This window comes from Phallusia mammillata, chromosome 2 (genome assembly GCF_965637545.1).
Source record: "Phallusia mammillata chromosome 2, kaPhaMamm4.hap1.1, whole genome shotgun sequence".
Lineage (NCBI taxonomy): Eukaryota > Metazoa > Chordata > Ascidiacea > Phlebobranchia > Ascidiidae > Phallusia > Phallusia mammillata.
Window position 1 is genome coordinate 3227921 of NC_137253.1, and position 16577 is coordinate 3244497.

Here is a 16577-nt window from a genome sequence, read left to right on the forward strand (position 1 = left end):
ACCCCTGGTTGACCAGTGATTGACCTTGAAAGTTGTTGTTTTGTCGTTTTTGCTTCGTCATATTTTTTTGTTTTTAATAAATCAACATAATTATCAATACGTTGATTGAATTCGTCAGTTTGATCTGCAGAGAAACAAAAAAATAATGTTTTTTTTTAGTTTCATGAAAAAAACAGTCTATTATACTTTGACATCGGTTCATGTAAATCAAAAGTGTTTTGAAAATAAATGTGTTTTTGAGTGTTACGGTAAGGAACAATTATTTTAGTAATTAATTTATTTTAAAATCTAATCATTAAAAAACGATTGCGTGTTAAAATTTAAATCAAAACGTACGCTGTTAGTCTGTGTGACGTAATAACTAGGTTGTGACGACAAATGCTAAGTAACGATGCAGTTGTATGTTTGTTTTTATTTTGAATTGGGGATTTTTTTTCTCCAACCTGATATCTGATTTCAAAGAAAATTGGATTTGCGTACAAAATAAACTTGTCATTTTTTTTAATTTAAGCTGTTTAATTGGTTTTGGCATTGATTTTATCTTGGACCGCGGAAAATTACAAAACGTCTGTTGTGTAAATGAAACTGTTTGAAAACCACTGGCCTACAGGTATTTGAAAAAGTCAGTAGGCCCGACATAAGTGTCAATATAATGTTGGTTGGCCTTCACAAAATTAAACGTTCCCTATCCCTAAGCTAAACAAATAAAGTGTACAAAAAACTTAACAGATTTTGAACTTTACCTTTTGGTGGTCAGATTAAGTTCGCATTGTTTCATCACAATAATAATAATGTATCACACTTTGAGGGTGAATAAAACAAAAAACTTTATATTTTACAAGATATTAATATTTTATCTGCTAATAACGCTGTGGGCCACGGAACATTGTGGACCGCGGGCAGCGTGTTAGAGACCTGTTGTCGAGGAGCGCGCAGAACAATTTGCATGTGAACCTGAAGCGCCAGACTGCTTCGTACCAAGCTGTGAGATAGAGGAGTCCTAGTAGGGCAACGACCTTTCTCTTGTTTCGGTGTTGATTTGCCGTGTCTGAATACAGTTAGCTGATACAAATTGGTTTGATGCCTTAATTTCCGTCGTTGCTATACAGGTTTCCCGGAGTGCAGTTTTGGCAAATATCTTTACGGATTTTTATTGCCCGATACTTTGTCGCGTTTTCATGGTAGAAAGTGTGAGTTGGACAACGGTCACGGCCTTTTTCGAATGAGAAGAGGTAAATTTGAAAGAAAACGCATCTGACTCATTATAGAGCAAAATGTCATATTATTTGGGACATCGTATCAGAGTTGCAAACGGGCCTGAAATTTCAGCCCGAAACCGGCCCGAACCCGAATCGTTTTTTAGAAACCCGTTTAGGCCCGAAAGTTTAATTGACAGGCCTATACATTAACAAACAAACACAATCAACAATTGGTCTTGAACAAGGCGATTTAGGGTTGTTTGGCAATAGGCCAGGACCAGCAGCTGGCTACTCAGCTAGTCAAACTAAAAAAAATGGCACAGAGTGTAAAGTCAGGTCCGAATCAAGCCCGTTAATTTTAAGAAACCTAAAACCGAACACGTCCCGAACCCAGACCGAAACGCAAAAATTTACAGTCGTTATTGAAAAGAGTGGTCATACTCAGGCACAATAAAAGCTCCACCACTTTGCAGCCTTGCCTACACTAGAAAAAATGTTGGCTTATATTAGGCCAAAGCGGCTTGTCTTAAGCCAATTTGGCTTATAATACGCCAAAAAGTACAATTGGCTAAATTTTAGCCTTGAAAATGGCTTATTTTAAGGTGGCCAGATCCAAGACACTTGATTGGCTCGAAACAAGCATTCTTGGCTTAAAGACGTGTTGCTTAAATCTGTTGGCTTGAAATAAGTCGCAAACCAAAACAAGCCGGCTAACTGTTAGCTAAAATTGGCTTGTTTTGCCCATGACAGATTTAAGCCACTTGGTTGGCTAGAAATTAGTCAAACAATATTCTGCTTAAATTCGTTGGCTTGTAATGGGCCGTATTCCAAAAAGGCATCATTCAAGCTTAAAAAACCGCCCGAATTTAGTCCCGGATGTATAGCTAAAGCTAATGATGAACACAAATATGTGGCATCAAATATTCTGTCTGAGTTTTTAAGGAATACAGACCTTCGTTGATTTTTTTTCGCATGCAAATCATCGGCATTAACCCGATATATTTTTTGTGGGGATTTTATTTTATAGTATAATTGGTATAATAGTATAATTTTTTTGAACCTAAGAAAAATACCACAGAAAAATGTTTTATTTTAGTTTGCATCAGAATCACCATTTTTAAAAATCTACTTTTAATCGTGTTGGTCCGGATTTACAATTATCGGGGTATTGCGCAACGTTGCGTCATCTGCCTCGTGCTGATGGCTGTTTTAAGTTCGCACTTTGTTCGTGTTTTTAAAGGAGTTAGGGTTTGTTAATATTTTGGAAAAAAGTCATAATAAGTATAAATAGATTTAATAAGTATAATAGATGTGTATGTTAAAAAATAAAAATGGAATTGGCCAGAAACGGAACGTGGTTGCGAAAGCTGGGAATACAGTGAAGACTGTTTGCGTCAACTAAAAGGTAAATTTTTGGGTGACACTAAAACGCTGAATGGGCGGGATGGGCGGGACGTCGCGGAAACCGCTCAATATCGGGTAAATTGCTGACGGTTAGTGCTATTAGGGTTAGGTTGAGGTTTTATAATAGTATATGAATCAAAAAATGTCCCTGCTTAAAACTTATTCAACTATTTCCTGACATTAGGCAAAAATGCTATGGCGGGACGTCGCGGGAGATGGCGGGACGTTTCGGGCGCGGAATGTAGTGTTCGGCGGAATTTTTTTTAATGATTTTCTATTATAAAACCTTATCCCAACCTTAATAGCTCCAACCGTCAGCAATTTAACCCGATATTTAGCGGTTTTCACGACGTCCCGCCCTCCATTCCGCCCGTCCCGCCCATTCAGCGTTTTAGTGTCACCCAAATTTTTCATTCAGGCTTTGAGAAGAATGAACATATTTTTAGCCAGTTGTTTTGTTATTTGTAGGATGTGGATTAACTGCAAAGGACCGACTTGTATGATGAATATAAAAGTGAGTTTGCAAAGGTGGCTTTCTGTTTGAGAAGAAAGTGTTTTGACACGTGCATTTTTCTGGTATGTATGTTCATTTAACCTAGTTGTTCTGTGATACATATCTAGGATAACGGTAATTGGTGATTCTGTTCATTTTTTAGATTTATTGGAGATTATTTCCAAATATTACAGTCTATACAGCTCCAAATTGAAACACAAATATTATCAATTAATTCTAGGATAATAAAGTACAAAATGCAAGCCAGTTCTAAAGAGTGTCCCTTGTCATTGTAAAAATATTCAGTCACAATCTTCCAACTTTACTTTTTAATAAAAAACTGAAACTGTAATTTGTTTTATTTTAAACACAGGAAAAAAGAGAAGCAAAAGAAATTTTCTTTAGAGAAAGTGTTTTGACATGGAAAGTCCTTTGTATGGATTGTAGAACTTTTGTACAGTTGCTTTATATCACATGTTTTATTTGGAATACCCATTTTTATGCATATCCCTGTATGTTGCCCAGCTTAGTACATCACACAATGTTTAGTAAACTACAAATGCAGGTGATTTACTCAATTTGTCATAAGCGTCTGATATGCCATTTTTTGTGTGCACATCCTCCACCAATTCTTACACATATAACCAAATTTTGTTGTTGTTGTTTTTATGTATACCATTGTTTCAACATGTCATTTTCATTTCACCTTTTTATTACTACACAAGTTTTTAGTGTTTGTCATGAATTTTAATGTACTTTAACAATTACATTAACATCTGTGATTACCAGCATTATTTTAAATAAAACAAAAACAATGTTGTTACTTATGTCAGTGTTTGCTTGTATGTTACATCGAGCCTGTATATAAGTCACTATTAATTTCAACTTTGTGTATGTCACCTTTACACAATCCCATAACCATTCACCATGGCTGTCATGTTTTGATTTTTATGTTGAATCTGTCCACATGTTTGCATATCTTTAACTTTATCACTTCTTTTTGAGCACAACCCAAACCATTACACTTTATATATATGGTTGACCCTTGGTTCAAAGCTTGAAGCACAAATCACAACTGATTTCATTTCAGTTGTGTATTTTTGCAAGTAGACAACCAAGTACCAACTAAAGATAAAGAGTAATGTTTGGGTTTGGTCCTAAAAGAAGTGTTTAAGACAAACAAACCTAAAACCACAATTTAATTGAACATAATGTGTCAAAACATCCGCTATCTGTGGTTTCACCTAGGTTGAATTGTGTGCCATAAGTCAAATTAACTTACAAGATTGAAATTCTTTGTCCAGATAGTATTAAATTATTTCTAAAGTAATAACTAACACCAACGATTTTGTGACAAACTGCCCTTTTACTATGTGAAATATTTTGAGGTGTTGGTTGTCGCTACACAAGTATTGGCTTTCCAGCAAACTGGTAGCGGACGCTTACGGCTTACACTTCATTGCCCACCTTAGAAAAATAACGTTTTTGCTCGTCTTGACATGTGGAATCATCGACTTCTTGAGGGAAAAAGTGGGGTCCCCAATTATAACGGTTTAAGGCTTAAATAGGGGTAACATGATTAAAACTCAATTTCTATTCGACCTCTGTGATAAACGAGTTATTGTGGAATACAAATTGCTCGCGAACAAAAAAGTTCCCCACCCTGGCATTATTTAACAGAAGTTAAAGGTTCAATGCAAAAATTTATAACAAACGTTACCGGCATAACTACGCAATGTAACGGTTCAATGTATCTCATACCTGGTTGTTGCTGGTTGCTAGAGGTGGGGATTTCCCCTTGTTGGATAGAAGTTTGTTCTGCCTCATGTGCACCCTCTGTTGGTTCGGTTGATCGTTCCTCGGTGTTGTTTAAAGTGAAAGGCACTAAAATATAAGTGGTTTCACAAATGTACATTAATTTATCCTACAGTCGTGTTTAGTTATTCTATCAACGTGACAAAGACACAGAAACATTTTGTTACAAACTGTCCAGTTACCGAGTGTAATTATGGACAAACAACTATTTGTGAGCTTAATTTATTGGCTACTTTTTAACGACTTGAATTTGTTTTCACAAAATGATTTGCAGCTTAGCAATGTGTGATATGACGTAATATTTTGCCAAACTGTTGAAATACGATTTTTAACTATAGGGTGAATACGAAAACTTTTTTATATTACTATGTCAGATGCAAAAACCGGCTTTTTATTGCAGAACTGGTTGAGGCTTAAGTATGATAACGAAAAATCGTGATTTGAGAAGTCAAGCGCTAAATGTCAAGCACGATTTGCAATCATTTTGTGCATAATGTGATTAGTTTACCTGTTGGTGGTTGTGGTGATTTTCTGTTCAAACGTGAGATAAACTTTCGTACCGTCGTAAACAGTCCTTTGGAACCACGTCTGGTGGGATCTAAACAAAATCAAATTTATTTTTGATTTTGTAATTGTTCTTTGAAAAAGGGTGAAAACTTTCAACAATGTAACTTAGGTATACGATTTGTTATACGATTGATAGAAGTTACAACCAATCAATGCATGTTATACCCAGTTGCTGCGGTCTGCTGCTGGTGGAAGTCTCCCCTTGTTGAGGAAATGACTGTACATGCTCTTTTGCGCCATCTGCTGGTTCGGTTGATCGTTCCTCGGTGTCACCTGATGTGGAGGGCACTAAAATATTGGTGGTTTACTACTAGACACTTTTATACTGTATTGTTTCGTTTTGTAACAGAAGAATATTACTTATAAACATAGGTTATTTGCTAACGAAGTGCCGGATTGATTTTGTTTGAGTTGTCAAATATTAACTTTCCACTAAAATATAGTGCGTAAGACTCCACATATTAAACAGTTGCAAGTGCAGTTGAGAGTTGGCTGCGTAAGCTTCAAAACAGCGAAAAGGCCAACCTACGCTGACGGGTTACTGTATGTTTAAAAACGTTTACAAATTATAAAGGCGAGTTAAAGTTCGGTAAGCCCTGGAATAAAACCAATAGATATAAATCGACTAGTTTATGTTGTTGCTATTTTCTCGTCTAATCTACTTTCAGCAAAACATTAAAGTTTGAAATTTTCATCAGAAATGGAATAATGCTGTAGGAAGATTCGTCGCACTTAAAAATTGATAAGGGCCTCGTTTATCCTGTTGAAAGGCTTTGTAGTTTATAAAAGTAAGAAAATCAAATAGTTGTCAAGTTGTGTTATATCAAAATGTCAATCAGGCGACGATACGAAAACTGTACACCAACATTCTACTCGTTTGGAAATTATTCGTTTTCTCATGAACGCTTTCGTTCATTTCTATCCATACATCTCTTACACTTACCTGTATTTTTCACTTCCTTGATTTCCAATATCTGGGTATAAAATTATATATTACAACAAAAGTTTTCCCACATCTTTTTTTAAGTTCACTTTATAAGTAAGCATTAAGTTACATGCAATGGAACAAATGTAATCTAACCGGTGTCCACGACTGACCTTAAAACACTTCACACTGCGCTATCTGGTTTAACCCCTAAAAAAGTCCACAGCTTTATAGGATTGAACGAAAATATTTAATAAACAGCAATACTTATAAGGACACGGTGAAGCTTTCTTCCTACAGAAGCAATCAGGCTTTTTAACAGAATTTGAAACTATAGGACCCAATGTAAATGGCACAGTTAATAAACTTCCAAACAAGATTACAGTTTTAAGATAAAAAGCCCGTTGTAGGTTTCCAATCTACAATCCAACATACGGATTTAACTTTAGTAAATTACTTGCCTTTTTCGTTTCTCCTTGAGCTGATTCTTCAGCTTTTTGAGATGCTGCTGATGTTGTTGGTGAGTCAAGTTCCTCAAGTGTGGTCGCGAAGTTTGTTGGGAAAACTCCTTCCTTTCCGTTGCATCGACCCCTGGCCCAACCTTCCTCCTCCTGTGTAATTGCAAGCAGCAAAATTTTGGCACAAAAGCTTTATAACCTATCTAAAGTTTATTTATTACCAATTTCCCCAAGAAATTTGAGGGCCATATTCATGATACTGGTAAACATTTTTTGATTAACATTCTTTCGAATACTTGACCAATCACTTGACTGGTAAAAAAGACATACAATGTTGCATCAATCTGAAATGATTGTTCCCCCATAGTGTAACCGTTTTGTAGAAACTGGTCTTGTGGACTCATTAATCGCTTTATTACAAAACAGGTGTAACGTTGTACATTACAACATGGTATTTCACATTTTTCTTTGTTTATTGTTTATTTTTTTAGTGAAAATAACATTGGGATCCAATAAATACAAAACCATAGGTACCCACATCATTATACACGTCGATTATGTCACCAACTTTCAATTGTAGTTCGTCGAAGATTTCAGGTTCGTAGGCAAAAGTAACTTCCATTCGTCGTAACACCTCCACATCTGCTCACAATAAAGACGAATATTTTTAAGTCGATTTGCCATTAAACGATAAACGAAAAGTGCGTTGTTTAAATATATTCCAAGTAAAACAAAATAGTTTAACAAAAAATGTTTTTTTGGAAGACAGATTTTTCACGAATTCCACTTTAACATCTCGATCAATAGCAAATGGCAAGACCAAATTTTTAAATTATAATTTTTGTTTGTAGAGTTTTGAATCATAATGAGGATATTGATTGTGGAACCATGTGCAGCCAATATCTAGTGGACATGAACAATCTTCTATGGGCCAAACGGGTTGGGGCACCAACAATTGTGGAAAACGATGGCAAAACAAACTGACTTCGGAGGTAAAAACCTTTTTTAGAAAATTTAATTTTTTGGTCTTTTTTTGAATATTAGCTCATGATAAACGTTAAAGTTTGTTACTACGCAATAAGACATGATGTTAAGTTGAGTTTTATCATAAACAATAATACACAGGTGGTTAGATTGTAGAGCCCCGCGACTGGTTCCTCCATCGAGCCCCCTGACCCCTTTCAGTCGTGTGATTCCCACTCTGCGCCACATTCACTTTCCTGTGAGCCTGTCACATAACACCTCATAATACAGTGTAGATACAATGCATAATGCCACTATCCACTAACTGTACCCGACACTTTTTAGCGCCATGTAACGTGTTAACTGGAGATGTACCGAATATTCGGTTTGTCGAATTTATTCAACCGAATCGGCTACTTTTGCAAAGATTCGGTTTCGGCCGAATAATTTTTTGCGATTCGTCCGAAACCGAGTCTTTTACGAACACCCATTTAAAGCGTTAACGCTTTTCTTCTGCTTAGTACCTACTAAAATCCCGTCAATCATTATATTTTTAACACAATATCGCTTTTCCTACTGCAACAGCAATGCATTGTCGGGCTGCAAATATTGTTTAAGGCACTGTCAAACCCCACAGAACTAAAATGAGGACGAAACATTAATTGCCTGGTAAATAACTTATGTTTTCATGTCAAACGCGTAGGGCACGACTTTATCTGTGATTGGTTTACCTGTAGGTTGCTGTGGTGATGAGCTGCTGGAAGTAGGACGGTTTTCTGTAGGTAACCTTCCAATGTGTTTTCCTTATGTTACCTTTTCAGCGCTACATCTTTATTTATTTCTCTCAATTGCAGATTTTCACGTAATATTGTCTTATTTGATTTATTTCACTGTTCGTTCTAGTTGCGTGCTTTGTTTCGCATTACCTCGCTGGATTTTTTGCATAAATAGTTGTCGCTCTCGGATGTGCCCAGTAACCTTCATAAATTGTTTTGGCCTATGATTGGTCAACCTCCGGTCGGCAGACAGCAGTGTTTTGAGGGACGTTTAGTAAAAGGTCGATTTGCTATATCGATTTGACTTTACGTCGTGGTTATTTTTTATATATAGAGTATATTTAACTTGATACAATGTTGTACGTATTAGCCTATGGAAAAGTTAGGAAGAATCGCAGGGCTTCGTTTACAGAATTGGAAGGGGGCATAGAATATATTAGATTAGCAGGTTCTTTAAAGCGTTTTTGGTCCAGGTAACATGTGCATCTCATATCCTGGTACTTCTAACACAATGGACCAGAAAAACTTTTTTAGGAAAGTAATCACTATCACCTGTTTGAATGTTCGCGATTTACTTCATTTATTATTTTTTGGATCTCTGGACTCTTTGTGGAATAATATGAACCAACTGAACTTCACAAGTTCAGCGGTAAGCCCGTCAAATATCGAAACAAGCACTGTTGCCTGCAAGTCCAAGAACGACTTTGTCGTGGGTTCGAGTCCCATCAGAGCCCTTGCCATTTGGAATGATCAGCTGATTTGGTATACCGCGTTTAAAAGACTGATCCTAGTGATTTAGTTATAACTACGCCGTTATCACTGATCTGAATAAACGCTTGAGGGTTGATCCCAGTTACGAAATTACGTGCATCCTAACTGCTTAGCTGTCAGGTTGTTGCTTAATTAAAGCTAAGTTTATTGATGTTACGAGAAATAACTTTAAACCGGCTCAGGCATAATCGCGGTCGTTCACACACATTTGCGTTAGTCAGGTCATAAACTTCAAAACAAGCACACAAGTCCCAATTATTTGATTCTACGTGTCCATGATTGGTTACCTGCAGATTGCTGTGGTGATATGCTGTTGAAACGGGCGATCAGCTTTTGTTCGGACGGGTTGGATTTTTCGTCATCGTTTCTAATGGCGTCTGAACAAACAAATGGGTGAAATGTGTTTTTTTTTCTCACTGCCTATAAGTATTCTTGGTAACAATACGTTTATCAATAACTAGAAGTTCCTACGAGCCAACGTATCTCATACCCGATTGCTGTTCATTGCTGCTAGTTGGAGTTTCTTCTTGTTCATAAGAAGGCAATTGTTTGTTTTTCTGTGAGGTGCCGGCTGATGCTAATGACAATAAATCATTGTTGGTTAAGTATTGGTGCTATTGTGTTACCTACAATGATTTTTGTTTTCGCCTATACATATTTTAATAAATATATAACTTATTTTCGGACCTATTTCCTCGTAAAGTTATACGAGTTGCCGCTAAACCAATATTGACTTTCCACCATACTGGCAACGTATGTTTGCTGTCGTTTAAGGCGGTGATTTTCAAAGTTTAACACAAATGGCAGAAATAGCTTTTCTTTCATAAAAGTAATTCTCCGCTATCACCAGTTTGAATGTTTCTTTGTGATTTACATCATTTATTTTTGTGTAACAAACAGATTCGTCGTGAAATATTAAAAATATAATTGCGTGGGTCCGTTATCAATTGGTTGAGTGTGACCTTGATTTTAATATGCGCCAAGTGTTTCGCGACTTGAAGTAGGTAAAACAAAAACTGGTAAATTTATAACGATTTCCTAAATTATCGGAATTTCCATTATCGTTTTGTCCACCCCATACCTAGTTGCTGCGGTTTCCTGGATGTAGGAGTTTCCCCTTGTTGAGAAGAAGATGGTGACCGATCCACTTGTGCTTCATATATCGGTTTAATTGTCTTTTTTATTGCCGCACTCGGTGTAGAGGAACCTGAAAGTTGATTGCTCATAGATATCTTTATTTAGTGAAGACATTTGCATTGCTTTCCGAGAGAAATAAAACCAAGATTTATTTGAAACATCGTCTGTGCACCGAGTGAAATTGTTTGGTTGCCAAAAGACGAATATTGACTTTACAACAAACTGGCAGAGGGCTGTTACGGCTTTACATTGACCTTTTTTAAATCTCAAAAGTTTTAAAAAGCGATCGAACAAACAGCAATGTTACGACCAATAAAACAAAGTTTAATCAATGAAGAATAGTTTTGATTGATCAGATCGGAAATGGAAGACCTGCGGACATTTAGCTCTAAAAGTGCGCTCTGTATAGTTTTGCCGTTGTAAGAACCAAACCTTGGGATTACATTACACAAAATTGTTAGTGCGGCCTCGCGAGTAGTCAGGTGGCTTCATAAACTGAGCATCTCACCCTAGTTCTAGTACGGCAGGCCTGCACAACATACGGCCCGCGAAAGCTTTTAGTGCGGCCCGCAAGAAGATTTTAAAATACTTTGCATGGAACCAAAAAAACGTTATGCCGCCATGCATTCGATGTTGTGTAATAATAACGTATTGGACTTCTAAATGAGTGTTTTATTCATTACGAAACAATCCCATCTTTGTTTCACACGCAAGGCTTGGTTATAGCGTTTAGTATCTATAGTAGAGCCTAGTCCAATCTTATGTGCGCGGGCAAGCAGGCTATTTTAGGATTGTCCAGAATGGCTGAAACACTTAAAGAAAGATTGAAAGTAAGGTCAGAGTGTTTAATTCGGAATGGACGAGCAAAAACATATTTGCAGTGGTGAAGACAAAAATAATGTGTCTTGTTTGTCGAAACAAACTTTCGCTGTATTAAACTTTAATAAAAACAAGCAGCGGTCTTCATTTGCTGATGGACATTTGGAGGATATTCTAAAAATTTCAAGTTCCAGCCTCGTGCCTGATTACGACGCGCTTGTTGACAACAAAAGATGCAACATCTCTCATTGAATTTTGGTTATTATACAAATTGTGTTCTTTGGGTTGTTGTTGATGCTTAAGAAAATTTATTCGTTCATGTGATATTGTTTGTCGGCAAAGAAAGAAAGCTTTTCAGATTTCAAATTTTGCCTGGGTTATAGCACTTATATCCAACTTCAATGGAGTTATTATAGACTTATACGGGGACATTTAAAATACGTAATTAGCATGCGGCCCGCGACACATTTATGTGTTCCGTTGTGGCCCTTGCGTTGTTTTGAGTTGTGCAGGCCTGTAGTACGGGGATGCTGTAGGTTTTATACAAAAAAAAACAATTGACATCGTTAAATCCCACCAGTTTTTTTTACTTTGGGAGGATTTTTTTACCTTGCTGAGAAGAAGGCAACTCTTGTACGCCCTCCGCTGTTTCGCTTAACCGTCCTTCGGTTCCACCCGATGTGAAGGGCACTGAAATATAGATGGGTGATATGACAAAACGACTTAATACCTTTAGATTTTTTTATGTTACTGTGTAACTTCTGAACCGCCAAGGAATATAACAGATCACATTGTCACATTATCTCTCAACTTAATTGTTTTGACTACCAGTTCCAAAGCGTCTCGGGCAAGGAAATCTGCTTCTGCTCGGGGTTACTTCTTATCATAATAAATTTATATGTATTGACCGATTAATTTACCGTGAAAATTTCCGGACCGGGGTGAAAAATAGTGAAGAGGGACGCGTTGACTTTCGCTGACTTGCGGTTGCTCGTCCAAATTCATTTTAGTCAGAGTCGTCAAAACTTGAGAAAGTAGCTTGGTGGTTTGTTGCTTATCCAAACGCGTTTTCAATTCTTCTTTTATTTCAGTCATTGTAGGACGTTTTGTGGGATCTTGATCCCAGCATCGCTTCATCAGTAGTTGGAGTTGCTCTGCGATTTCTTTGTCTTCACCGACCAAAGTTTGTATCCAATCCTGTATTTCCTGGCAGTCTGGTCTTTTTCCTTTCTTGATTTCCTCTAATAACTCTCTTCGCTCTTCCTGAGTCAGACGTGGATAAGGAGCTTTACGATTTAGTGCCCAATGGATGATCATTGAAAATGCGTAAACATCATGTTGCTTCCTAGGCTTCATGGTGAGGTCCTTCAGTTTTTCCGGAGCGGTGTAGTAGGGAGTAAATTGGGGTTTTTCTTTCTTGGTTCGTGCCAAAGGATTCACATTTGCCGAAATACTATAGGTTGCCAGTTCGGCCCCGCCAAAATCGATTATTTTGCAATGGAGCTCTTTAGAAAACATAACATTTTCGGGTTTTAAGTCCTGATGAATTAAACGTTTGTCAGGTAAATTGTGACAGAAAGCCATTGCTGATGCTATTTCGTATAAAATGCGAACGCGCACAGCAAGGCCCAGTTCTTTTGATGTATCCTGAAGTAGCTCTTTGAGATTCCCGCCTTTGTAATATTCCATTACAATTCCTATTGCAAACGACCACTTGACATAGCCAAAAACCCGAACGACATTTTCATGATCTGCTTTCTGCAAGTGTTCCATTTCTTCTTTGATTCTAAAAAGAGAGTTTTTTTTCAGCTGCATGTTACGTTTTGTGCATGTAATAACGCAGAGCAAAGATCTCGTTAGGACAGGTGAGGTGGTATGTCCCCTCAACAAAATGATTGAAAACAATTTATCAAACGTCACACAACCCGCATTCCTCGCTTTTTAATCTTCGGTTTTTAGCAATGATTAAAAATGTCGCATCTCGCACCACACATCAGGAAATCAAGCAGGCCAACCAAGATTAGCAGTCACGATGGCTGGCGCGCTTTGCTGTTTAATTTGTCTGAGATTGCGCAGTAGTTTGTCATTATCGTGTAGTCCATGGAATTAATGCCTCTGGATGAAGCTTTTGAGGTATAACTAGTTTTGTAAGTCCACACATATACCAGGTAAATTCGGATCTAATAAACTGTCAGTCGATGCAACTTTTCTTTGAACCAGTCATGGTCTAAAATGTTATCATAAACCCGAAAAAAATAAGGCTGAACCAGCAAATGGGCACAATATATAAAATTAGCAAATGTTTTCAAAATTGCCATTTTCAAAAATTTACTTATGATTTGTTACCTCACTATCATATTTTACAAATTGTTGTGACGCCATCAACACAAAATTACTCTTAAATATGTTAAAATACGTCCCTTCCATATTTGCGATAGATTTGCACCGCTCTATATAACAAATCGTATAATTTACGTTTTTTCAAGCCGCGCCTTTTCTTGGGTTCCACCAGATACTTCAAACACTTTGATAGCTACTTCTTGCTTTAACCCATTGTGATATCCGAATATAACATCCCCGAAACCTCCTGAACCGGCCACGAACTTGCCAAGGTTACAAGTGATGTCACTACAGTCCAGTTCTCGTAGCTGTGACACAAAAAGTGTAAATCCCTGATGTCCAACGTATATTTTTTTGAGTTCCAACCAAGCCATACAACTAACTTAACCAATGTTATTCAAAACTTTGTTCAACCCGTTTACAAACGAAACTTTTAGATTCAAATTCCGTCGGGCTTTAGTAATTTAAAACGGAGTTATTTACTTTGCAAGGTTTGTTTTCAAAACACTATTAGGGTTGGTCTGATGTTTCATAATAACAATAAAATCAACCTAAAAACCCAGTTTATCATGCTAAATTCCTTCCTTTAACCCTGCCCAAGACGCAATAGCAATTTAAAAAACTGCGCTCTTTTCGCCATCTATCAGTATCCAAGAAACTTTTTGTGGTGTGAGTTTCTGTGTTAGTAGATCCACCCAAAAGAGGAAGGAATGAAAATACTTGAGGATTGAAGTAAAAATTTAAAACAAATTTAATTAAAATCTCGGCATGCTAATTTGAAACTACACTTTTTCATACGGTGGAAAAATAAAGCCTGTTTAGTGTAATGAACAAACAAACAAAAGAAAAACAATTGTAGATGTTGCTTACCTCTTTTGGCGAAGTCATGTTTCAGACAGTTTAAAAAAAAAATTTTAGCAAAGAATGAATCTAACTGCAGAAGCTCTTGCTGCATAAAAACAAATTGATGCTTTTTATGTGTTTATTGATAGCCTCGCCCTACAAGTGGGGTATGCAGTCGCAACACCAGTGCCAATAAATATCATACTTAAAGATTCTTTAACAAATAAGCATCAATATTCTATTGTTGCTATGAAATATTACCCTTGTCGAATATACGTGTAAGATCTCCAACTTTCGATAAATTTTTTTGGCTACATATAGGTTCCAACGGGGACCAAACAATGTATCGCACCAGCAAATTTGTTTTGTTACTTTTTGACTCTGACAGCCACACATTTATCTTGTCACTGACTGAAACAAGTTTCTGCATCTCCGACTCCAATCCTTCGCAATACACGTTTCTCAAGTGACAATTTTTTTGAATAGCAAGTAAATTCTGATGACCAAAACGCTTTCTTTTCTATTTCACGGCTTTCATTTATTCAAACTAGATCGCAACTACATGTGACTGTTTAAACCAAAATAACTCATATAAATAAAATGCGATTTATTGACTGCACTCGGAAAAGATAAAAGGTGCTTTTACACTTACGTACCGAGACCGCCGCGTTATTAGTTGTCACCAGACCATACAAGGGTTAGGTTTAAAGCAAAAAAACGCCTCTTCGAAAACAGCGATTGTGTTTGCGTTGAAACTCGGTTTTGTTTCTTGTTTTATTGTTTTTTTTTCTGTGGAAATACCATTGTTTCGACAGCTTCTACTCCAATATGGGACAACAGGCAATACATATACATTTTATTGAGGTCCTCGCGCACCAACAAACAGAGTAACTCGTTTCACTAATCTTATTTGTGTTAAAAATGGAATAAATTTCAAAATTGTTGTTTGAGTTTGTGTTTTAAATGCTGCCAAACATAGGATTGCAGCAAAACATTTCACACAAATAAGAAATTGTTTAAACTGTAAAAAGCGTCTGAACTAACATATTATATGTTGCAAAGCTTTTAGCGTGTAAATCGTAGCATTCGCCAGCTTTGCCACGTTTCTTTATTGAAACTCAGCTGCGTAACGTACCTCAAGCATATGAAGCAGCGTTTTCCATACTATAGTTCAACGTATAAGTCAAAAGATATTACCGGCGAATTTATTTGGGACTGAACCAAAGGTTAAAAATAGGTGGAGGCAAAAAAACAGCTTTAGTCCAGTCTCGCCACGTCACTTAGCAACAATAAAGCTGGTTTGGTTGGGATAGAACGCCACTGAGGTGTGACGGGTAACCAACGTAGGCGCCCCAGTATCCTCTCACAACGATTGAAACGCGACTATTTACAGGGCGCAAGTGTTTGTGTCAATCTACGTGATTCTGAAGTTATTGTGTTCGCTTTGTGCTGGCTCATCGTAACCACAACCCTAGAATTTCAAACTAATGTGGAATGGTGATTCTTCACCACGACTAATCACTTCCTTCTAAGTTACATGTTGTCAATTTCACTCATTATTTCGTAATAATTATCCACAATAACAACAACATTTTGTTGCCAACCAACATATTGATAAGCAGGCAAATCATTTTTCGCAAAGCATTTCTAAGGCAGTTGTCACGTGACTACTACGCTTCTTTGAAACCTTCTGGATTAAAACGTTTTTAAGACATTGCAATTTTAAATTTAGAATGTTCCACGTTTCTAAAAATCCTAGTTTATTGTAATCAGTTTATTTAGCAACCACATCATATACTAAATTACCAGTTGAGCACAAATGATAGTTTATAAGCTATTCCTGTCAACAATGCTACATGTATTCTGAGACTTTTATCCATGAAAATGTTCGATATTGGACATTTGGGCTATCTATAGTGCATGGGTCTAGTGGAATCACCAATCTAATCTGAAACACGACCTTATGCGGCACTAACTATTGCGTAACAAATAGTAAGTGTTGATGTTTCAGATACAAATATTTCACTGGTATCATCACATTTGTCGACTTCATTACTTCATTCAGCT

At 36.8% G+C, this 16577-nt stretch overlaps 1 protein-coding gene and 1 pseudogene across 1 annotated transcript; both read right to left on the minus strand.

Annotated features, from left to right (window-relative positions):
* Positions 1-16577, minus strand: part of LOC145212396 (uncharacterized) — a 182923-nt pseudogene that overhangs the window by 29574 nt on the left and 136772 nt on the right.
* LOC145212142 (receptor-interacting serine/threonine-protein kinase 4-like) lies at positions 100-14555 on the minus strand. The gene is made up of 13 exons (XM_080080178.1): positions 14538-14555; positions 13803-13975; positions 12248-13113; positions 11937-12017; positions 10453-10578; positions 9862-9948; positions 9659-9748; positions 8556-8600; positions 7400-7503; positions 6865-7011; positions 5644-5766; positions 5420-5509; positions 100-124 (listed from the first exon to the last, which is right to left on the minus strand). Exons 1-12 carry the CDS (start codon positions 14553-14555, stop codon positions 5447-5449), a joined length of 1923 nt encoding a protein of 640 aa, XP_079936304.1. The 3' UTR covers positions 100-124; positions 5420-5446.